The 25,849-nt window shown below is 39.9% G+C and overlaps 2 protein-coding genes across 2 annotated transcripts; one reads left to right on the plus strand and one right to left on the minus strand.

Moving 5' to 3' along the window:
• Positions 1 to 67: 67 nt before the first annotated feature.
• On the plus strand, positions 68 to 13,926 carry mep1ba (meprin A subunit beta a). The gene is made up of 15 exons (XM_058638192.1): positions 68 to 236; positions 1,985 to 2,012; positions 2,106 to 2,156; positions 2,253 to 2,296; positions 3,368 to 3,446; positions 3,539 to 3,656; positions 4,501 to 4,679; positions 5,612 to 5,830; positions 7,798 to 7,947; positions 8,067 to 8,282; positions 8,863 to 9,119; positions 9,623 to 9,833; positions 9,901 to 10,077; positions 12,208 to 12,470; positions 12,981 to 13,926. Exons 1-15 carry the CDS (start codon positions 189 to 191, stop codon positions 13,023 to 13,025), a joined length of 2,085 nt encoding a protein of 694 aa, XP_058494175.1. The 5' UTR covers positions 68 to 188; the 3' UTR covers positions 13,026 to 13,926.
• A 2,391-nt stretch (positions 13,927 to 16,317) lies between these two features.
• On the minus strand, positions 16,318 to 24,619 carry uhmk1 (U2AF homology motif (UHM) kinase 1). The gene is made up of 9 exons (XM_058638193.1): positions 23,829 to 24,619; positions 22,918 to 23,047; positions 22,235 to 22,421; positions 21,951 to 22,148; positions 21,263 to 21,357; positions 20,916 to 20,992; positions 20,729 to 20,827; positions 19,765 to 19,853; positions 16,318 to 18,486 (listed from the first exon to the last, which is right to left on the minus strand). Exons 1-9 carry the CDS (start codon positions 24,142 to 24,144, stop codon positions 18,340 to 18,342), a joined length of 1,338 nt encoding a protein of 445 aa, XP_058494176.1. The 5' UTR covers positions 24,145 to 24,619; the 3' UTR covers positions 16,318 to 18,339.
• Between the last annotated feature and the right edge of the window lie 1,230 nt (positions 24,620 to 25,849).

A 25,849-nucleotide genomic window follows, 5' to 3' on the forward strand; every position in this document is an offset into this window, starting at 1 on the left:
GATCAGCACGACTTGAATGCTTATTGGTGTTATTACATATCTGAGATAAGACCTACCAGTCACGTATACATCGTCCACACGCTAAGCCATAAAAATGGACGTGAATGTTGCAACTACTGCATCACTTCTACCCAGAGCAAGGGCATCAGGTTCAGACAGGTCAGTCAGTGTGAGTGAGAGGAGCTAGAATGATGTTACATCAGGTTTTTCTGGTTCTGCTCCTGGGCCTGGGTTTGGTGAGTTTTTTTCTGTTTGCAACTGTACAGCGACCTCGGGTTTTGTAAAAGGCGCTTTATAAATCTAAGTTTGTATTGTTATCATTTTTATTATTATTGTTATCATTATTATAACCCTTGCACAACTGGCTTCACTGTATTGTTAGTCACCATAGGGACAGATGGTGAAGACTCCACAACATTTTAACTGACTAGTGACAATTCCAACTACTTTCTGAGAAGTGACTGTTTTTAACTAACTGTTTTTACTGCATCTGACTGTTGACACACAGAGAAACAAACACTTTTATGACTCAGTTTCACTGTTAATCTTCAACACTTCACTCCCGTGTCTGAAGTCTCTGAGAACAGGACGTGTCCTATATTTATGTCACAATTCTGCAAATCCTTGATTTGATTCTCGATCTTTTTTGTCACAGATGGGTCTGACATGTTTAGACGAGGATCATCGGTTAGTTTTTAAATGATTGTCTACATGGTGTCATGACTGATATAATGTCCATCACTTTTTTACAATGTCCCACACTAAGACTTTATTGTCAAATTTAAACAATTTACATGAAACAACATGAATGTAACAATAACCAGTCAATTGCAAACTGAAGTATATGAACTAAGAAGAACACATTAACACAGCTAATGTTTAAATCCTTAAATGTATTGAAGATTGACATTAATAAGTAAACGTGAGACAAGAGGGTCTCTTGGACACATGACAAGTCAGACCATACGTTTAGGACAGGAAGCGTGAGGGTCTGTTTTGGATATGGTTAGTTAGGAAATATAGATGTCTCTTGTTTGACTAAATGGTGATATTGTCCAATTTAAAGATCATGGGACAGTATGGTATATCTGGACCCGACTTGTTCTTCAAGTCTGTTGCATTATGGAAACAGGAGAAAGGCGGGGGTCCAAACATGTGATGCCTGCAAATAAGAATGCTAGAAAATCTGTTTAAGGTTAGTTTTGCTTTTCTGAGGCAGAATTGTTCGGAGATTCGGCAAGAACACATTCTCCCGAGCTGCTGCAGAGCTTGGTTCTGACGCCTGACTTGTGACTAAATAAAATCCCTTTGTTCGGTACAAGTCCTGTGTCAGTGGGGTCTTTTCCTGCATCATCAACTCATCACCTATCGTTCATAAGAAGAAGGAAGCCTGACAAAAACGACAAAACTAAGTGTAAAAAGAAGAGATGTCATAGAGGGTCATGTAGCTGTGTTGCTCTGAAGGTCCAGCAATCACTAAATCTGACCTCTGACCTCCAGTGACATGATCATACATGGAAGGAAACACCTTTGTAGTGAGTTGTGACCTGCTTGGCATTGCGTAGTGTGGTTATAGAACATTAATGAAATGTTTAAATCCAGGGTTTTCCACCACTGAATAAGGTCACATGACTGATGCTAAACATGTTGTTAGCTCTAGTTATCATTTTAGCACCAGTTGAATTTTGAGGATGTTTTTGCTCCAAGTGAGCGCAGAAGAAATGAGGACATTTTTAAGGAAATGGGGAATTTTTCAGCTTTTTGCAGTTACATCTACGTCCTCATGATGCATATGGAGACTCCCTGTGCTTTGCTACACGCTCATAACATAGCTTACACACCGTGGTTTTCTTGCCGACAACAAAACGCTGTTTCCATGACGACAAAATGTAATCTAATATGATACAGTCTTCACCCGTGTGAACAGGCTCTCAATGACTTATGAATGTTCTTATGAATGAATGAGTTTCCTTGTGTTTTACAGGCAACAGCTGAGCTAACAGGTGAAACAGGTGAGTCACATGATCATTTCCACTACAGATTCTGATTCCGTGTTTGCGTTATTTAACGTTATCATTTATTGTGATCTCATTCTTAATCTGCAGAGATCGACGTTGACGAAAGCCACGACTGGGACATTGACAACATCAACGCAGGTTTGAAGACACTTTTAAATGAATTTATAATTATTTTATTGTTGTTTGTCGTGTAATTTTGTCGTGTGTTTTGTGATTTTTGCTTTTTCATTGCAGTGGTGGGTTTGGACCTGCTGGAGGGCGATATTGAGCAGAATGAAGTGAGTTACACATTCGTTGGACTCCGTTTGATTACAGTATAACGAGACATGAGGAGACATTTAAAGCACAGATATGCATTTGTGATTTTGTTCTCAGTATATGGTAAATGGTCTGTATTTATAAAGAGCTTTTCTAGTCTTGATGACCACTCAAAGCTGCTTTATACTACAGTTTTGCCATTCACCCATTCACTCACGCTTTCATACAGCGATTTTCTATCAATCTTAGATACTCATTCACACGCTGCCGGCACAGCCGTCCGGAGCAACGTGGGGTTAAGTGTCTTGCCCAAGGACACATCGACATGTAGACTAGCGGGGGTAGACGACTTGCTCTACCACTGAGCCACCATCGCCTAGTAATCAGTAATGAGATTTGAGACAAAAATATTATTTATTTGATTCAGTTATTCCTTTGACCTAATGTAGCAACAAAGGTTTCAAAATTTCAATATTCACCGTGTAACTAAGAAACTACAAAATTGGTTGGACAAAAATCTTTTTGAAGTTTATTCATGAAACACATATCATATTCTCGGTCACAATTCCATGCGAGTTCATTTAAATTAAACTTGATCATGTCACAAACACAATTTCATACAACTTTTTAGTTAGTTTTAGTGACTCTTAAGTAATTGTTTACATTTTTATAGTGTACCGTGAGATAATGCAAGGATGAGAACTTTAAAAGCTCCAGTGCGTAGTGTCTGTTACCCAAACCATTGCTCCTACCTTCTGCCACTGATTCAGTAAATTACAGTATATGTTGTATATCTGTGTTTTTTAACATAGCGTTACTCGTCACCAGGAAACTTGGAGCTGCGTGGTGCAATGAACAGCAGCTATGTTGTGTATGAAGGCTGTTTAGTGAGCACTTAGTGAGCCAACTTACTTTGCTTTCTGTTGGCAGTGTTATGTTCACAAGAAGCCAAAATCAACATTTTGATTAAAATACGATTGTGCGGTGCAGCAGAAGGCCCAGGTTTTGATTGTGTGCTATATACTGTAAATAAAGTCTGATTAAATGACGCTTTAATTTATGAATTTTTTTGTTTTCTTCATTCTTCTCAGATATTCTACAGAAACTCCATTTTAGGACACGAGTATCACTGGCCAACAACCGTTCCCTATCACCTGGACGACAGTCTGGGTGAGACTCTCTGTCTTATAGAAGCTCAAAACATTTCCCATAAATTTGCACCATTTATTGGAAACACTTGCTTCGTCCTCTGTAACGTGCAGACATGAATGCTAAGGGTGTGATCCTAAAGGCGTTTGACCAATACAGACTGAAGACCTGTATCGACTTCAAACCATGGAAGGAAGAGAAAAACTACATCGCTGTGTTCAAAGGTGATGGGTGAGTCAAGCTTCAAAGTCGTGTTTCCACAGAGTGGAATGGTTTGGTTTGGTTCAGTCTGACTCAGGGCTTTACCATACCAAACCATACCATACTTTACCAAACCAAAATGTATTATGCTGGAAACAGCATGAAGTGATAGTTCTGCTTTCCTGAAACTTACATGCAGCTGACTGGGAGAAGAACCACTAATAGCTCAAATTCAGAAGACTTTATAATGGCTTCCATCCTCTGTGTCTCATCTGGGAGGCCCCACAATTCTCCTCCTTGGTGGAGCAAGCATTGTCACCCTAAAGCGCCACAAAACCGCCCACTTGCTCCATCCTGGAAAAATGGGACCTGCCAGAAACAAAGAATGGAATTGACATTCTCATTTCCGACCGTCCTCTCGGTTCACCAATTTCTCCTCACCTGCGGTTGTCGATAAGGCTGTAGCCATAAATACTACGCTACCTGTGAGATGAGTTCAACCTCTTTTTGGTTGTTTAGTCAGCATCAGAGGTTTCCGATTGCATTCATGCCAACCAGAATGAACTGTACAAAAACACAACGATTCAAGTGCACTAAACAAACGAGGCAGCAGGTAGACCAGCAGCTCCTCTGCTTCTGTGAGCTAAAACACTGAGGACTTTGGTGAAATTGAATATGCGGTTTATAAAAACCTGAAACCTAAAAATGTTGACAAGGCACTTCAAAGAAAGAGAGAAAGAAGGGCTACTAATTTATGAATTTTACTTTAACCATATCTGATGAGGAGGAATGTCAAGGATGTTTCTTTCATATTTGCAAACAGAAAAACCATTTAGACAAACTTACATCTCACCTCCTGTCTCCTCCTCTATAGATGCTACTCCTCTGTGGGAAACCAGCACGTGGGAAAGCAGCGACTGTCTATTGGTAATAACTGCGATCGTCTGGGAACTGTCATGCACGAATTCCTGCATGCACTGGGATTTTGGCATGAGCAGTCCAGGGCCGACCGCGATGATTACGTCAACATCATGTGGGATCACATTGAACCTGGTAACTATCGCTCCTTGCAATAAAGAGTTATAGGGTGCAGTCACTTTTTGGCAGGGCCTGCCAAAAAGTGACTGCACCCTATAACTGTGGATTGGTAGGAGTAACGATCTCTGTCTTTTCAGCATGAGCAGTAGAGGAAACCAGGTGTATGTACAGTGAATTTGGTCAATATCGCTCCTTGCAATAAAGATTTATAGGGTGCAGTAGCTTTTCGGCAGAGCTTATCTGATGAAGAGCGCACAAAGGAGTCGGAGGCAACGTTAAAAATGATGTCCGTAGTACCTTTCTTCTATAATTGCCTCAGTTTAAGTTCAGGAGTTATCATTATCTCCCCCCATGTTTATTATCATATTATCTAACCAGCAAAGCACCGTTACTCGTATGTAAACTCATCCGGTGTGATTGCAGCATTAGTGTGTGCGTGTGTGTGCGTAAGCGTGCAGGTGCGGGGGGTGGGGTTGTGGTTGTGTTAGACAATATATTCACTGCACTACACCACAGTAGTATAATATAATAGCATTCATTATCGGTGTAGTAATTTGATATTTTCAATAGAGTTGGTTAGTAATTGTGTTTATTGTGTGTTTGTATGCTTCCAAATTTACACCAAAACAATACAATTTACTGCTTTTTTAGATAAAAGAGATAAAATTAAATTCAAATGAATTCAAATTTGGCCCAGTCCTCAACAATATTTTTTGTTTTTCATGTTGTCCCTTGGGGAAAATAATTGCCCACCGCTGACCTGGAGTCAGAAATGGTAACAGCTTAAATTACTCAGTTAAAATTTGACTAATTAATGATAAACTTACCAGAAACCATCAAGTCTTTTTCTCCTTGTGCTTGTCAACCATCTGTCAACTTGCTCCATCTCCATCTGTAAATAAAAATGAGGGAACAAGTGAATTCCTGAGATTCTCTTGGTTCCTCAGGTAAAGAGCACAACTTCAAGATACGTGACGACACCGTGTCCAGCGATCTGGGCGTCCCCTACGACTACGACTCTCTGATGCATTACAGTAAGACGTCCTTCAGCGTCAGCTCTGAGCCAACCATCGTCCCCAAGATCCCACAATTCACCAATGTGATTGGTCAGAGGATGGGATTCAGCGCAAGTGACCTCGCCAAACTCAACCGTCTCTACAACTGCAGTAAGAAGGACTGACACAAGTACATCAACTACCAGATGTCTGAGGGCACTTCTGCTAATTAAAACTTCACCGGTGCTAGTTAACACTTTACTCCTGCCAAACTAAACTTCACCGGTGCTAGTTAACACTTTACTCCTGCCAAATTAAACTTTAGTGGTGCTAGTTAATGCTTCACTACTAACAAACTAAACTTTACTGGTGCTAGTTAACACTTCACTACTACCAATCTAAACTTTACTGATGCTAGTTAACACTTCACTACTACCAAACTAAACTTTACTGATGCTAGTTAACACTTCACTACTACCAAACTAAACTTTACTGATGCTAGTTAACACCTCACTACTACCAAACAAAATTTTACTGATGCTAGTTAACACTTCACTACTACTACCAAACTAAATTTTACTGGTGCTAGTTAACACTTCACTACTACCAAACTAAACTTTACTGATGCTAGTTAACACTTCACTACTACCGAACTAAACTTTACTGATGCTAGTTAACACTTCACTACTACCAAACTAAACTTTACTGATGCTAGTTAACACTTCACTACTACCAAACTAAACTTTACTGATGCTAGTTAACACTTCACTACTACCAAACTAAACTTTACTGATGCTAGTTAACACCTCACTACTACCAAACAAAATTTTACTGATGCTAGTTAACACTTCACTACTACTACCAAACTAAATTTTACTGGTGCTAGTTAACACTTCACTACTACCAAACTAAACTTTACTGATGCTAGTTAACACTTCACTACTACTGAACTAAACTTTACTGATGCTAGTTAACACTTCACTACTACCAAACTAAACTTTACTGATGCTAGTTAACACTTCACTACTACCAAACTAAACTTTACTGGTGCTAGGTAACACTTCACTACTACCAAACTAAACTTTACTGATGCTAGTTAACACTTCACTACTACCAAACTAAACTTTACGGATGCTAGTTAACACTTCACTACTACTACCAAACTACATTTTTACTGGTGCTAGTTAACACTTCACTACTACCAAACTAAACTTTACTGATGCTAGTTAACACTTCACTACTACCAAACTAAACTTTACTGATGCTAGTTAACACTTCACTACCACCAAACTAAATTTTACTGGTGCTAGTTAACACTTCACTACTACCAAACTAAACTTTACTGGTGCTAGTTAACACTTCACTACTACCAAACTAAACTTTACTGATGCTAGTTAACACTTCACTACTACCAAACTAAACTTTACTGATGCTAGTGAACACTTCACTACTAGCAAACTAAACTTTACTGGTGCTAGTTTCATTCATCATATCATTTCACTACAGCTAACTCAAACTTCACTTGTGTTTGCTAACACTTCACTACTGCTAAGTACCATACCACAGGTGCTAGTTAACACTACTTGTTCCAGCTGTAAATTAACTGCTTAGCTGTAATTATGAAACAGTTAAATAATATCTCCTCTCGAGCTAAAATGATTTGTCGCATAATTAGCACACAAAGGATCATTGTTTGTCTATGATTATAATTCATGTGTTCATTTTAAAGAGAGAGAAATGTGATCACCTTTGTAAGCCCAGTGTTTTGCTCAAATTCCCTGGTTTATCAGTGACATTTGTGAACTTCACTGAGGCAGATGATATATTTAAATGTATAATTTTCACTGAAAGATGTAGTTACACCGACCACAAACATGCTAATGGTTGATAAATATACAGTAACTTCAGTCTGATGACCATGGCAGTAGCTGTGGCACGAGATGTTGAATAACATAACATTATCTGTGATGACGATCCTGGGCAAATCTTACCCATGTATGTGACATACATTGATTTTTAATACTATTTCAGGTTTCTGACAGGACCACGTTCTGGTGAAACAAATAAAACGTTTGTTTGACGTCGCTTCCATGATTTTAATGTGTTTAATCATCACTTAACTCTCTCTCTCTCTACAGCTAAATCATCCACTTTTGTGGAAAGCTGCGACTTTGAGGAGGAAAACATTTGTGGGATGATTCAAAAATGGAGAATGGCAAAGTGGGAACGCCGTACGTCTGTGAGTGGAGGTCCTCAGACTGACTTCACCAACATGGGACAATGCCAAGGTGACCATTCATACAATTCAAAAAACCTATCACTTATGAACTTGAATTTCAGATATTATGACGTTCACATGCGCATGGAACTGCTAACCCCCAACAGCTGCTTTCCGGCTGTTTTGCAGGTGAAGGTCACTTCATGCACTTCAGCACAACCCCTGCTGCACCGGGTGACGAGGCTGTGCTGGAAACTCGCTGGCTTTACCCCAAACACGGAGCTCAGTGTCTGCAGTTCTTCCTCTACAACACGGCGGCAGCTACTGACGTTCTCAGCATTTATAAGCGGGAGTTCGTGGAGGGCGGCGACTTGATCAAAAACATGTTGTTGAAGAACATACAAGGTAACGTATTAAACATATTTTTTTGTTTAAAAAATTCAACTTTTATTATATAATTTAAAACCTCAACAAAAGTTTTTAGCTTATATACCATGAACTAAACATTACTCATGACTCTAAAGCTTGATGGATCCTTACAGTGCATTTATGTTTATATTCTGGACAAAAGCTTAAAAACCAGTATGTTTTAGTGTGTGTTTGGCTGCTTCACTGGCAGAGAATGCTGCTGAATTCTAACATTATTGAAACCTGAGGGGTGACAAAGTCATAAGAGATATTTCTTTCTCTTTACAGGGACTTTAAATAATGAATAAAACACCAGCACAAACCTTTGACACGTTTGTACTTGTGACTGAAGTGTGAATGCAGTCAAGAGAGCAGGTGGAAGACATGAGATCACATACTGTTGGACTGAGTTTGTGGGAATTAACACAAGTTTATAAGTTAACTGATAAATGAAGTAATGTAGTGGGAACACCTAGGGCTATAATGCTACAATCAGACACTATAATGGGATAAAAAAAATACATGATGCGAGACCTGGATAAATATTGATTAATCCACTCTGTTTTGTGTGGAACAGGAGGAGGAACAGGGTCATGGGAACTGCACACTGTCAATATGAATGTTACAAAGAAGACCAGTGTGGGCTTTCACGCCCGGAGGAGGGGAACTGATTCAGAGGGGGGCTTCTCTCTCGATGACATTAACCTGTCGTCCACAAAGTGCCCCCAGCACATATGGCACATCCGCAACATCACCGGCCTGTTGGCTACGACGCCATCAGGCCAAAAACTGTACAGCCCCCGATTTGTGTCTCCAGCAGGTTACTCCTTCCAGGTGAACGGCTCTCTATTAAATGTCCTAATAGACAAAATGGCTGCCAGTGGGGACATGAGCCAGAAAATCATTGATTTTAACATCACACACACAGGAGTTGTTGATCCACTGCTGCCTCCATCACTAAGTACACATGTCTTATTTTGTCACTTTGGCTTTTACAATAAAACTTTGTTCAGATTGACCTTAGTGACACAAAGTGACCACACGAGGCAGCAGAGGAGCAGCAGCTCCTATGTCCCTGTGAGCTAAAATCACTGATTTTCTCTATGGACTTTGGTGTGGGAGAGTGAGTGCTTTACATTTAAGTGGCTAAAATCATGACTTCAGTGAGGAAATGGGTTTCTCAGATTTGTTTCCTGTGTCACCCAGGGTGAACAGTGTTAGTGCATCATACAAGCACAAAAAACCCAAACGATCCCTTTAGTTCAACACAAAATAGTTAAATAAATCAGCATCATAACGTGTAGAAAAGAAGCTCATGCTGATTTCTGCTTCAAAAGGTTGGCGTGTACCTAAATGGAAAAAGTAACCGTAAAGGTTACATGGCCGTCTACTTCCATTTGACCTCTGGACCCAACGATGACAAGCTCAAGTGGCCGTGTCCATGGCAACAGGCGACCATGGCTCTGATGGACCAGCAGTCTGACATCAGGGAGCAGATGAACATGCACCGCATGGTCACCACTGACCCCAACAAGATGTCCTCTGATGGTGAGCTTCATTGTCCACGCGTCAGCTGAGCTTCGTCACACAGGGACTCATCCGTCTCGTGTTTCAGGTACCGAGTTCTTCTGGGACGATCCCAGGAAGGTGGGCTCCAAGGTGACCAAGTCCAACGGTGGCTCCTACCACCGAGGTCCAGGCACCGGGACGAGCTCCTTTATCACACACGACAGACTGGGGAGCAGGAAGTTCATCAAAGGAGACGACGCCTACTTCCTCCTCAGTCTGGAAGGTACGCGAGTCTGCTTAAGTCCACTTCAACCACAGACTGTTTAAAACAAGTGGATGTGAAGGACACGAAAAGGCCTGGTGAATATGTGATATTGGCATAGTGCCCAAACCAGTGAGTTGCTCAAGGGCTCCATAAGGTTTTCACAGTGAAAACAGTGCCAAAATGAGTGGGTGATTAAGGCTGGGAAGATGTTATAGCCCAATACAAACAAAAAGGTTGTTTGGAACCATGGCCTCAACTCAACAGGAAGTCGGCCATTTCGAATTTTGCCGTCCATTTTGGGCGATTTGCATCCTAACTACGTCTTTGTTTGTCGTACCGATATACACACACACACACACACACCACAATTTGTACTAGTTACTATTATTACTGCATGTCTTTCTTGAGGGGGTTCACATGCATAAAAACTCTGGAAACTTGGCATGGAGGTCAGATGGGGCGAAAAGGCAATATTGTCATAGCCCTCGGACCCGTGCGTTGCACCAGGGCTCTAAAGCGCCCCCTGAGGTGAAACGTGGATGGAGCAAGCCAAAATTAAGTTGCACCAAATTTCACGAAACTTGGTGGGAACTTGTCAGAGCCCAAGACGGACAAAAAAATCCATTGGGACCATGGCCACCATAGACATATATATGTAGAAGCCGCACTGAGGGCTGATTCGTACGTCGACGTCGCCGCCATATTGGATGTGGCAGATCGGCCCGTAAACTAATAAAAGGAAATGGACTGAACTTCATAAAGCGCCTTTCTACACAGTGCTTTAAGTTAATGCCTCTTATTCACCCATTCACACACACACACACACTAATATATCTGGGAAACAAATAGGCACCAAACCAACGTATGTATTTCTCTAATGCTGAGTGTTTACAGCTACTAATGTGTGTAACACTGTTACTGTGATGATAAATATTGAAATATTTATATTTATATATCTGATATATATATTTACATATCATATATATGTATATATTGATGAACCTATATACATATATGTATATAGGTTCATCAATGTGAATACAAAAACGATTAATCACACACACACACACACAGACTTGTCTAGCTGCATAGATATGTATGTTCATCAATGCCCCCTGTGTAAATATACAGTAAGTGTGTATATATATGTTCATCAATGTGAATATAAAAATGATTAATCAAAATCAGTTAAATGTAAACGTCAGTGCTCTTTATTTAGAAAACCCTCATGTCACATCTACATTTCAGGATCTGGTTATTATAGACACAGATGAAATGTTAAATATAAATATTTCAGTATTTATCATTACAGTAAGAGTATATATACATATATACATATATATGTCTATGATGGCCACAACTCAACAGGAAGTCGGCCATTTTGAATTTGGCAGCAATATTTGTGATTTTTCTGAGCGTGTTCATCGTACCAACATAAAAAACATGTAAAAAAAAAGTTTTTCCGCGGATTCAAGGCAACCATTGGAATTTTGGCAAATTCCGACCAATCGCCACAAAGCAGGAAGTGCCCTTTAACTTTGCCGTACATTGACCGATCACCTCAAACTTCATACGTGACACAAGAGACCGACTCCGAACACATCTATGGACACAAACTTGACACAACAGGAAGTTGGCCATTTTGAATTTAGACGCCATTGCCCACAAAACAGGAATTCTTGACAGATTTCCACTTTTCACATCAACTGCAATGCAATTAAGCAACATTACATGTCACTTAGCAGATGCTTTCATCTAAAGTGACTTACAAGGGAATTGAGTACAACCTGCCAGGGGTGGAGTTGAACTTGTGACCATAAAGTCTCTGCACACAGGGGTACCGGTCTAAACCACTGAGCCACCCCACGCCAACAAACCTCGTTTTATTTTGAAAGACCTGGGCACTTGGGTGTCTGTCCTGTCCAGTTCACCAACATACAGTTATAGTGATTCCTTTTAAGCTGCCACAAGGGGGAGCTGCATCTTTTCAGGACATCATCATTTATAATGATGTTATTTAAGATTCTATTTTGATCGGGTGTTGTAGAGACTTTTAAGTATTTAACGCAAATTTCAACGATTAATCGCCATCGTGTTGGTCAGAATGTTTGTGTCTCTGAAACATCGTGATCGTCGATTTGTCCTCAGATATTTCACATCTGCTCGTAACTCGTCCTCGAGTTGCAGCCAACGCCGATGTTGGGATGAAGGCTGCCGACCAGGACCAGGACCAGGACCCTCCGCGGAGAACCAGCGGTGACCTCGTGGTGATCACAGCTCTGGCTCTGTCCGTGGCGGTGGGCATGTTGTTTGTTGTTTCCCTGCTGGTTCTTGGAGACGCCCGGAGGATGAGGGCAAGACGAAAGGACACAGTGGACGTCGTGTACCAGCCTGGAGTCGGGGGAGGGAGTGTGAGTTAGCAAAAATCGTTGTTTCTTGTTATCCGTAATGAGTATGTTCCCAGAAAATGACTTTTTCTAATATTACTTAAGTAAAAGTCTTAAAGTTTATGACATTTATACATGATATTTAAGTATCAAAAGTCATTTTCTGATATAAAAAGCACTTAAGTTTTAGAAGTAAATCTTTCAACTGGAAGGTTGTGGGTTCAATTCCTGGCTCTGCTAGTCTGTGTCCTTGAGCAAAGCCCATGTTGCAGCATGAGAACGTGTATGTGAGTGAGTGAGAACTGAAACTTTTGTAAAAGTGTTTCCTGTTTTATAATTGTATAATATAAATAAATAATTGTTTGCACTTCCAGGCCACCATACAACAGTACGGTCTTAAACCAAAAAACGTAAATCTTAAATATCACATTGACGTAATGATAAAACCGACGTTCAGATTCAAAGTAACACGAAGGGCATTTGCACAAAATCGGACGCAAGTCATTGAATGCATCACTTCTGTTTTCCTTCCAGGAGCGACCGACCACAGACTTACCCTGTCCTCTGACCACGCCCTGATGTCCTCAGTGACCAGGAAGGACACACCCATACCTTTACATTTTACTGGCTGAAAAGTCATCAAATGTACTGTGGTCTGTGCTGAAAATGACTGCAGTACCAACATTGGCCACAGCGAAGCGCCATAATCAATGTTATTATTCTGTAAAACTTCCTGGTGAAGCAGCTTCAGCACCCAATTCTCCTGCTGAACATGAACAACACATTTTAAAGTGGACAACAGTCAGTGTTAAAGGGACAGTTAAGGTTTTTGTTTTCTGCTGACATACAGCTGACAGTTTTCATGTCTTTATCTCACTGTTAGACAGACTGAAGTTTGTAAAGCACTCACTCTCCCACACCAAAGTCCATAGAGAAAATCAGTGATTTTGGCTGGCGGAGACACAGGAGCTGCTGGTCCTCTGCTGCCACGTGTGGTCACTTTGTGTCACTGAGGTCAACCTAAACAAAGGATTTCAAACACTGAAGTGACAAAATAAGACATTTCAACTTAGTAATGGAGGCAGCAGTGGATTAACACCTCCTCGGTTTGTGATGTTAAAATCACTGATTTTCTCTCTGGACTTTGGTGTGGGAGAGTGAGTGCTTTACAAACTTCAGTTTCCTGGTGGAAAAGTCTGTCTAACAATGAGCTAAAGATGTGAACATAAGATAAGACAGCAGACTTCAACTGACATACATTTTATTACACAAGTCTTTTGTTTTCACTGAGAACAAGTGGCAGGTTCTCACAGTAGGGGGCGCTCACAGCCCTGACTTTATGACAATACTTGATACAACCACACTTCAAAAACTATCTTTAAATACAAAAAATATCAGACACGTTTCAGTTTCAGTCAAGCATCATTTTTATTATGAGACGCTAAAACACAGCAGCGTTAATGCTTTCACTCGTGTCCTCACTTTTGCTTCCTCTAAAAACAAACCTTAACAATTGAGCGAGGTCATGTCACCATCGCGATCTATTTCACCCTGTCACACGTTAACACATTCCCGACAGTTCGCTGGAACATCGTCAAGTATCAAAATCAAACTTTGTCGACAACGTGCGACAAAAATGTCAAACGTCAAAGTTTGTGGAAGCAAAAAGGAAAACTTTAAAACAGGATTGTCTTTACTAATTCTTCAAAACATCACAAAGTGTGCGTGATGTTGTTGAGCATTTAAAGCTGCACTAACTAACAAGTGGTTTTTATATTATTAATCACAAATACTTAAATAAATATTTTTAGTGTGTTCATGTCAACAGGTTTGTTTTTAATGTGTCTGACTGGCAAGATTAATAATTAAATCTGTGAAATAATATTACAAAAAAACTCTTTGTTGAAAATCTTGCAAATAATTGTTGATATTCCTTGTCCACATGAACTTTTTTGAAGACAAAGTCAGTTTTTTCCCTCTGAAAATTCTGACTTTTTCTCAAAATGTTCTTGTAACTGGCCAAAACACTCTTCAGTAATGTTGGGATTATTTTTCTAATGTCATTTTATTGTTTATATTCCTGTTTAACTGACCTGATTTTATACATCGTGCTGTAAATAAGTTAATATTGATTCACTGATTATTAAATGAAATGCCATTTTTTACACACACACGCACACAGACACCCACACACCCATATCCACCTCCTATTACTCATGATTCCTTGTGTCAGGCATGTACAAAGGCCAGTCAGATTTCGTTGACATTGGTCCGATACTGGTCAAAACCACTGGATCGGATATCGGAGAGATAAAAATGGTGTCATGTTGCCGTGGTAACGTGAGGTTAAACAAGAGAGCGACTGAGGGAAAATGAGACTGTCAAAAAGACAACAAAGAAGTGCAACTAAACCTCTTCTAAAGTGAACTCTGCCCAATACATGATTTTGAGATCTGATAGTTAAGTAATGCTTTTATTTTTTTAAATGAACTAATTTAGTGTTAGCATAACTCACAATAAAGAGGTAAAATAACTCTTTCAGTGTTTGTAAAAAAATATGTTTATGGCGCTCAAACTTTTCCTCTACCACATGTTTTTTAAATATTTGTTAGCAGATTTTAGTGTTTAATAAAAAATAACTCACACATAGAAGAACTATACGTCCACAATCTTCAACCCATAACTTATTCTACGTAAATATTTACTTTCACTCACTCACTAAACATTTCCCATTTACTCAACATTTGTGCTCTTTAAAACACGACTGAGTCAAACAAGAGACTTAACTCTACGTTAACTACGTAACTTTTTATAGTGCAGTAACAAGTTACACAGTAAAGGCTTCAATGGAAATGCTGGCTGTATAGTTTGAATGGGGCAACGTTACACGCTGCCAAACTAAATGTCTATTGCGCTACATGCTAACAGCTATCAGGTCAGTAGATTTATTGGATATGCTGCCTCTATCTATGCTGAAGAAACAGAAATATTCCACACGTCACTTTCAGGTGCTTTTAAGTTGCAATAAAGTCGCTCAGGAGGACATTTAAGCTAGTTTACGTCATCGCAAAACAAACTAACTTTACTGTTTTCGTTTTCTGGAAAGTGAAGAGGGCCAAGCCGTGCTCACAGTGCCCTCTGCTGGTAATTACTTTACACAGTCTGAAGCACTCAAACATGTTTTTAACGTTGGGGTTTGAACAGAATATCTGAATTACAGATTAAGAAAAAACAGCCCTAATCAACTGCACGTCACTTTGCTCACGTTCTTTGTGGCAGAAGCCGAGAAAAAGTTTGGTGAAATGCCGCCGAGTCACATCGTGCTACATAAGTATTCTCGAGCAGGACCCAGCTAATCAGATCACGAGTACAATGTTGAAGGTGATTTTGTCTGCTAACAATGGTACGTAGCTACAGCTCCCTCGTTGGGCAGGGGAGTCGACGTCTTCTGTTGTCTAAAGGTTTTTTGTGCTTGGTGAGCGGGGCTGCACTGTCCACGCACACCCAACACACTCCTTCTGCACAGTTCCAAATTCCGGGCTGCTTGATGACGTCATGAGCACTGTGCATGGAAGTATACCAGGGCCTTTAGCCCTTCAGCAGCAGAGCACTAGCTGCGTCCCTATGTTCCCAGACTTCGCTAAATTCCTTAATTCGTTGCTAAAATCTCTTGCTAACTTCTACTGGCTGTAGATGCCTCTGCATTGTTCGCGAACAGCTTAGCGGAAACAGTGGAGCTGGCTAATTGAAACCAGGAAGTGACTGTGCATATAGTCGATTAGCAGCAGCGGATATTCAGTAAAAGCTACATCGTCTCGCTTTAAAAAATAATATAGTGATAACAAAAGCAACTTAGGAGGAAAACAAAGATTTTTGCTCCTTCATTGTTTATGTAACGTGGTTTTCTTTGTGAGCAGCACTGCAGCTGCTGGAAGGGAAACACTTTCTAAGGCATCTGCTTCAGCTACGTTAGCATCAAACACACACACACACACACACACGTGAAAACAACCTGCTGTTGTAGTAGCATTTTGGTTAGTTAGCTAGCTAGCTTGTGAAGTTGATGGAGCACTTGTGTAGAAATCATCTGATGCTTCCCAGTGTGACAGAGTGAGCTCATCGCACACGTCAGGAAAAACTCAACAATTTCTACAACAGTCAAGTTCAAGAGACGCTATAAAAATAAATTCTCTCCCAGTTTGGAGACTTAAGAAACTAAAAAAAAGAAGCTAAAGCGCTCTAGTAAGGCTACAGGTCAGAGTGCAGTGAGCTCAGATACTGGCAGAGAGTGAAAAAACTAAACAAAAACAAAACTACCAGAATATCTGTACCTGAAAACTGCCTGAGGAGCCAGTGAAGGCTGCCTGTACATCCCCCATGTACCACCTTCTCCTATTTATATTCAAAATAACAAATATTGAGTAGGGCTGGGTTAAATAAAAAGAAATAATAAAAAGAAAAAATTTAAAATTTCATATACATTTTAATTTGGAAGGTCCAATATAGATTCATAAAATCCTTGGATAAGATTTATCATTTTAAATATGGTGCGGAAGTCACGTCACTTGTTAGCCTCAACCTCGCCCGAGAACACGTGTAGACGACAGCCTCAACCTCAATTAGAGGATTGTTGCTCAGGATGACGATTTTATTTGTTTTTCCTATTGTCGTTGTCTTCTTCTGATGAGGAATGTGCTGCAGAGTTACACTGTGTGGTCAAATTCAATAAAAAGTGCATTCATTTAACAACTTTGGGGTCAGTTTTTTCATGTAAACAAATATTTTCAATGAGATGCAGATTTTATACAATTTGCAGCATCAATGCTGTGAAAATATATATAAAAAAAACTGAAATATCGCTAAATTAATGGATATTCAAAATTGTGAATAGGAACTTGATTCAGAAAAATCAGCAGCGGTACCCAGCCCTACATATTAACAGGCAACAATTACATGAATGGTAATGACATGGTAATAATCATTAATTCAACAGGGCAGTTGACTCAGTTTCACCACAGGACATATTTGAGTCATTAGACTCCTATTAATTCTAATATTCTACGGGGAGGTAAACACACACACACACACACACACACACCAGTCTCAACTGATGAGATAAAGCAGATAAACCTGACGGTGTGTTCACACTGAAGATGATACAAATGTTTTGTGCAATTATGTCAATGCAGAGAAGTGAGAATCATGACGCCATGTCGCAGAAGCCAAACTGTGTTGAGATTCTTCCAAAACATCTGATTGTTTTGCTTAATAAATGTGAATTTCTGGTTTCTTTGATCCATATCATGTTTTGTGGACATTTTCATTTCCATTGTTTATTGCAGTCCAAGAAAGTAGCAACTACGGTTGCAATTAATATAATATTATAAAATAAAATAAAAATATAATACTCAAATAATTGATAATCAACAGCTATTTTGATGATTGATGTTTTTTTGAATAGGATAAAAACATAGCATTAGTAGCATTTGTGTTTTTACTGGTGTCACTTTGGTGAGTGAAAAAAAAGTAAACATCGCTTAATTTACGGTGTGAACGCACAAAACCAGACTTTTGTTCTGAAGACCTTTTTGTTATCGCAAAGACACGCTCTCACAGCTTTGATTATTTAAATGCAAAGAAGTGAGAGAGAATGAGAGAGTGAACTGGAAGAAAAGAACTGTCCTCAGAGCTCAGTTCACCATAAAGCACTGGATGAATGCGCACTGTACGATCTGCACAGCGGAGATCGCCTCACAAACACAACTCTAACTAAACTCATTCATGACGGAGTGAATTTTAAACTGCTCGTGTAAACTTCTCTCTTCCCGTTCTATAGTGCAGCTGCAGTATCGTTTTCATCAGTCAGGTGTAAACTGAGAGTCGAGGACTTGAGTCACTGCACAGTTTGATACAGGTAACCTCGTTTGTAAGCACTGAGAGGGTAGAAGGTCGCCACGACAAACTTCCCGTCAAAGGTGCGGCCGGTCAGTAACCGCTGAGCCTCTTTGGAGTCACTGGAGTTGGCGTATTCGACAAACACCTGGTGGAAACAGAGCACTGACATTAAATGGTGAATTCCTGTGATCTTCAGAGTACACTGAATGTAGAAGTTTACATCATACCATATACATATACTCTATAACACAATATAAATCTATAAGTCTGTACTAAATAATCGGTGTATATGTTGATATCCTGATATAGGAGACGTATATGGATATAAAGCTGCACATGGGTTGTTTCTCTGGACTGGATGAGTGACAATACACTGTATAGGAGCTGAATGTCAAGGACAGTGATAATGCCACCTGAGATTATATGATTTTGAGTGTTTGGTCTCCCTTTCTTGACTTTATACCTATAAATATGAAAAATCTACTTATGAAGGGCGAGCTCTCAGAGTGGAAGCGGTCCACAGCAGGATGACTGTAGACCATGTATGATGGACCGGAAAACAGTGGTTTATTACTCATTCCATGTCTATTTATTTATCTTTTTGTTCCTTGTTTTGATGTTTTGCTTTGTTTTTTGTTCTTGTCCTGTCACTTATTTTGTTGCTAACTTATTTATGCAATTACTTCTGTTTTTACTTCTAATTTGCTATGGATATTCTTACTATTATTGGCACCATGAATAACTGTCTTACTGAAATACTATATAGTTGTCTGGGGTGGGGTTTTCAGTGTTGTGTTGTTTGTTCATTGTTAAAACTCAATAAAGAAAAAACACATATTTAGGGTTAGTGTTACTAAGTCAATTTTTTTTTTTTAACTATAATTGTGCTTATTTTATATAAGAAATGTGATGATTATCAAATGCAACAGCCTTTTAAACCAGGAAAAGTCATCACAGACACTTTATCAGGATACGACGAGATCCAAAATCTAAGAGCAGATCTTGTCTCATGTCACCATATATAGATATAATATACATACATGTATATTATACAGGACATTTAAAGACACAGACTTTCCGTCAGGAGACACATCTCATCTTGATTTACAGGTTTTTGTTGATATTATTTTTTTTTTGTTGAATATTTGCTGTAAGGCTGGCTGTCATTTTTTGTATGAAATTTGTTATTGTTTGGGAATCCAGCAGAGGGCGCTTGTAACAGTCATTGGCTATATAAATTCAGTTAGATGAAATAACAGGTCATTAGGAATTCATTCAAACTGGATTCTTTGGAAAAGGTAACAGCACTATTTTGTAGCACAATTAGATTATTATTTTAATTCTATTCTATTTAAGTGGGATTCTTTATAAATGGAACACAGCACAGTCGTGCAGATTATATAATCTGATAGAGGAGTCTGACCTGTCCTTTTCCTGGATTCTCTTTGGGGATGAGCAGAGAAACCACTGAGCCGTACTTTTGACACTCCTCTTTCATGTCCTCCAGGATGTCTGCGAACAGAAAAGACATTTTTATTCAGTTTAACATACAAACTCTGAAGAGAAACAGCTCATTAATACAGAAAGGTAGCAATTAATTAATTAATTAATTAATTAATTAATTAATTAATTAATTAATTAATGTTTTCAAGAACAAAACAAACCCTTCCTACAATCATTCATTTAGAATTGGTTATTAGAAAACAGGGTGAATAAGAGTGAATCACACAATTCTCATGGACTAAAAAGATTGAAGGATAAACACAATTAGAAGTCAATTACTGGCTATATTTCAAACACAAAATGGCAAAGACATTTTGTGAATAACACATTTTCAAGTCAAGCATAAATATTATTTCTTTTCAGTATTTTTCAATGTTTGTACAATGTTTTTGTTGGACTTGAATTTCTGTATTCTATAATGTTGTTAGAACTTTTGTAAGGTGAACTTGAATGTCTCCGATAAGTAAAATATATTATTATTATTATTAATTTATCAACAAGGTTAAGAACAGGAATCTTTCCCCTCACCTTCATGAAGAAAAACAGAATTATGTGGATTAGAAGGTTAAATTGAGAATGAGTGACACTTTCTTCTATATTGTCCTCACCACGATGAGCTAAGAAACATCTTTACTGAATTATATAAAACAATCTGGTGCTCTGATGGCGACAGAATGGAATTTTTAGTTTAATGTAAAGAACCGGAAGGTCGCTGGTTCAATCCCAAGGCTCATAAGGTCAAATTCACTATCACTAATAGTGTTTGTGCAAAGTAACTAATTGCATCTCTATTTGATTAAAATTGTGTGTGATTCATGTTCTTCTTTGGCTTGTTGCTAATCTGTGTGTTTCGTATTCATATTTAAAAGAACACATTGTTGTACCTTCATATTCTTCCTCATTGTGCAGGTGACTGTCGTCGATCAGGTTGAGCAGACGCAGAACAGGAGAGGGCAGCAGGACCAGGTCCTCGATGTGAGGCGCTGACACACACACACACACACACACGTGTAAATACATCACACTGAGACATAATAAATATGATTGTGTCTCATAAATGTTGACTCATACCAAAGGGAATACTGAAGAAGGGGCTCAGGAGAGCAGCTTCAGCTGTGCATCTTTGCTTTGGGTCTATGAGAAGCATACTGTAGAACACACACACACACACACACCAACAGGAGACATTAATCACACACTCATGTTGGAATAGAAAAAGACCTTCTTCAAACTGTTGGAAGCATAGCATTGTCCAAAATGTCTGTGTATGCTGAAGTGTTAAGATTGTCCTTTCACTGGAGATGAAAAGGCCAAGAGCCCAAAGACAGATTGAAAGACCTGAATTCAATACTTTTGTCTATATAGTGCATCTCTCACTGCTGCCCCCTGCAGCTCATAGTAAACATGACTAGACTTACCTTTTGATAAGGTCTCTGAGGTGATAGACCGGGATGGCAGGACAAACCAGACTGTTGCTGGTAAACAAATGGTCAACAACGGCAGCAGTGTTTTCCTAAAGGAAACCGATAAGAAAATAATATGTCAGTATATCAGTGTCTGCAATGACAGGCTGGAGACTTGGTACATTCATGTGTAATTGTTCAAATAGTTGTGTTATGTAGGTTACTGGAGTATTCCACTAGGGGTCAACATTTAGCCTGAAGAGAAAGAATAAGGATCTTAAGACTGTTTCTGCCACTTTATTTCACTGTTAGATAGACTTTTCACACTAAAGTCCAGAGAGAAAATCAGTGATTTTAACATCACATACAGGAGTTGTTGATCCACTGCTGCCTCCATCACTAAGTTCAAATGTCTTATTTTGTCACTTGAGTGTTTGAAATCCAACGTTCAGATTGACCTCAGTGACACAAAGTGACCACACGAGGCAGCAGAGGACCAGCAGCTCTCATGTTCCCACAAGCTAAAATCACTGATTTTCTCTATGGACTCTAGTGGACTTAAGTAGTTTGAAAAACTCCCATTTCCAGTGGAAATGACTGTCTAAAAGATAAAGATAGCAATGAACAGTTTTCTTAAAATGTTATTTGAGTCTTATCTCTGCATACATTTTGTGAATCTGTCTGATGTCGAGCTCGGTCATACCTTCCACTCCTGCGAGCGGACGGTGTCTTTGAGTTTGATTCCTGAGAACATCTCTAACAGGATGATGCCCAGGCTCCACAGGTCCACAGCAGCCGTGCAGCCAGAGTCTCCCTCCACCTCCACCCCCGCCTGAGCCAGGCTGTTCTGAAGCTCGGCCTCCGGAGCTCGATACCCGTCTGTCTGGATGTACTTGACATCCTGGAGGAAGTGAGGAAGAGTTTGAGTTTAACGAAAGAAACCGAGTTATCCCGGCTCCTCTTTCTCTGAACCCTCAAATCTCAAACCTGGTTTCCGTCTTTGAAGCTGAGGCCAAAGTCAATGAGTTTAAAACACTCGTCGTCAGCGCTCCACAGGATGTTGCGTGGCTTGAGGTCAGCATGGACATAGCCCTCCTTATGAAGGAAGGCGAGAGCCTCCAGGATGTCTCTGGCACAGTGTTGAAGAAGCCACATGGAGTGACCCTGCTGGGGTCTGCAAAAAAGTAATACTTCAGTGAAATGACTGCATCCAGCAGGAACACAAGGAAAAACTGATTTTAGCCACTTTTAGCCACACGTTTTCTAACAGGAAACTGCAATTTGTAGAGCACTCACTCTCCCACACCAAAGCCCACAGGAAATCAGTGATTTTAACATCACAGCACACAGGAGTTGATCCACTGCTGCCTCTATCAGTAAGTTCAAATGTCTTATTGTCAGTGTTATTTTAAGTTCAGTGTTTGAAATTCTTTGTTCAGGTTTACATTAATGACAAAACTGACCACACAAGGTAGCAGAGGACCAGCAGCTCCTGTGTCCCCTCGAGCTAAAATCACTGATTTTGTCAATGGACTCTGGTGTGGGAGAGTGAGTGCTTTACAAACTTCAGTTCCTTGTTGGAAAAGTCTGTCCAACAGTGAGATAAAGATATGAACATACTGTAAATACAGACCATTTACATGTCAGAGAAAATAGCCATCACTACTCACCGACCACTGTGAGAACTACTGGTGCCGCGAACCAGCAGCTCTGACACGCTGACATCCAGGAGCTCCAATAGCAGACAGCGGGAGGACACGCCCATACAGCTGTGGTTGGTGAAGACGCCGTACAGTGTCACTACGATAAAGAATTAAGTCATATTTATAAACAGAGAGACTCATCACATTATAAAGGACCCAACAGTAAACACAACTCTGCTAATGGATGACAACATTCAGTCAATAATAAAAAGTCAGGGGGATCATATTACCAGTTCCACATGTAATTTATTAAAATTGATAAGATAAATACTTAAGGAGCCTGATTTTTATTAAGCCATGTTTGTTTTTCTTCCTCCACTTGATAAATAAAAATATAACAAATAATACAAAAAAAATTGCGCACTTTACACTAATGGTCCGTCTCTCCAATCGATATTTTGTCTGCACTGCAGTGCAATTATATACAGTATTTTCTATCATAATTAATAATATATATTATCTGCTCACTTCCTACTTCTGTAACAGACCCAAATTAAATCTGGGAGTAGTTTTCAGGACAGGCTGAAGGTGTGTAGTGAGAACTCACTGAGAAAATATGTAATTTAAGGTGTATTTGTTCCAATAAGGGATTCAGGACTGTTGGAGCTATTTCTTAGTTTTGGTTCTTGGTGGTAATTCCGGTAATTAATAGAATAACTAGTTTATATTCGATTATTTCGTTTATAGTCATGTGTTTGATAATATTGCTTATAATGTTTAGTTTTATATTAGTTTATGTTTATTATATATAAACTAGGTGATGATGAAATGCAGATCTTACATAACAAATCCATTTAAACTTCGCCTACTTTACAGTCATTAAACCCACAGATTATAATCTGAATCTGTCCCACATCTGCGTGAAAACATGCAGTTACCGATGTTTTTGTGTCCCTGGATGTCCTCCAGCACGGACCTCTCCTTGTGGTAGGCGTAATCTCCTCCCTGAGTGTCGGCCTGGAACTCCTTGACGGCGGCGGTGGTGGCTCTGCCGGAGCTGACCCGGTACACGGAGGCCGATACTCCCTGGCCGAGGCGCGACTGGACGGTCCAGATCTCGCCGAATACCTCGAACAACACCGGCTTCATACTCTGGTCGACGGCGGCGCTACCCTGCGGCGACACGATCGCGTCCTGGCGCGGAGCCTGCGGCTTTTTAGCGCCGGGCTCTGCGGGAACACCGCAGTGAGCCATCGGGTGACAGGAGGCAGCGGCGGCGGCGGCTAAATGACAGGTGGAAGCAGCTGCAGGAGGAGCATTGCGAGCGGATGCATAAAACTACCGGAGACGAGTCAACAGCAGCCGGCAGACGAGCTGACTCCACCCGCGACAGCGTTAGAGCCGAACACGGAGAGATTTGTGAACATATTAAAGCAGCGTTTCCTCAAAATGACTTCACTTCAGTCCACTCGAGTAAAGTTAGCAAAGTTAGCATTAGCTCCTGGAAACAGCAACAACTAGCCACCGAGTTTGAGCACAAAAACAAACCACTTCCACACACTCTGTTCCCCCATAACTTACACGGGATATATGTGACCCTGGAAACACAAAAACGTGGTAAAGTTAATCGTGTTCGTAAAAAAGCGGCAAAGTTTCTCCCGAGTTATAAACTCAGCTTGTTGATATTAATCTTCCCTTCTCACTCTCCTGCTCCCTGACTGCGCATGTGCACCACGTCTATTTCTGCAGTTCGCCTCCTGTCGGCCAGGAGTGTAACTGCATCATTTCTAAATACTCCACACATATTATTTACAACAAAAACAGACAAAAAAACAACAAGTAAAGACTTAAAACTTTGAAAGACTTCACACTTTAAAAGACGACAACATTGGTCCTGGGCGTCATATAATGTGTCCGGATACTAACTGGATATAGATATTCAGTGATGTAGTACTCGAGACCGGTCTCGAGACCGATTTCTGCTTTCTCGGACTCGTCTCAGACTCGTCTCGGACTCATCTCGAACTCGTTCCTTCAAAGACTCGGTCTTGACTCGGACCTAAGTGGGAGTAGAAGGACTCATAATTTCAGACCGAGTCCTCGAGACCAACGCATTTTTTATGTTCATGTTATGTCCTAACTATGATTAAAAAAGTCATGGGGGGCTTAACATGTTGATGACAGAGCAGCACTGTTGAAGCAGTTTATAAAAATAGGCAGAAGATGATGCATGTGGTAGGGATTTTTTTAATGATAGTAAAAGCATAGTCCATATTAAGACGTTAAGACTGCTCCTCTAAACAATTCCCAATCTAGCTTAGTCTGTAGGCCTAACTGTTGATTATTAACTGGGGTGATACTAAATCATGAATATGAAAACTGACATGTTTTTATAGTCTTGGTCTCGACTCGGTCTCGACTCCTAAAGGACTCGGTCTCGATTTCTAAAGGACTCGGTCTCGACTCTGACTTGCTTCCTCAAAGACTCGGTCTTGACTTGGACTCGACTGTATTTGAAAACCAACGGACTCGGTCTCGACTCGGTCTCGACCATTCAAAGACTCGGTCTTGACTCGGACTCGACTGTATTTGAAAACCAACGGACTCGGTCTCGACCATTCAAAGACTCGGTCTCGACTCGGTCTCGACCATTTAAAGACTCGGTCTCGACTCGGTCTCGACCATTTAAAGACTCGGTCTCGACTCGGTCTCGACCATTCAAAGACTCGGTCTTGACTCGGTCTCGACCATTTAAAGACTCGGTCTTAACTCGGACACTGTAGATATTATGACTTTGTATTTATTATTATAACTTAGTATCTTATAATCAGAATCAGAATCAGAATACTTTTTGTTGTTGACTTGAAATCACATTACTACCCATCTTATAATTATGAATTAGTTTCTCCTAATTATTTTCTTACTAATATATATTTTTATTTAAAACGTGTTTCATACT

This window comes from Solea solea, chromosome 9 (genome assembly GCF_958295425.1).
Source record: "Solea solea chromosome 9, fSolSol10.1, whole genome shotgun sequence".
NCBI classification, from domain to species: domain Eukaryota; kingdom Metazoa; phylum Chordata; class Actinopteri; order Pleuronectiformes; family Soleidae; genus Solea; species Solea solea.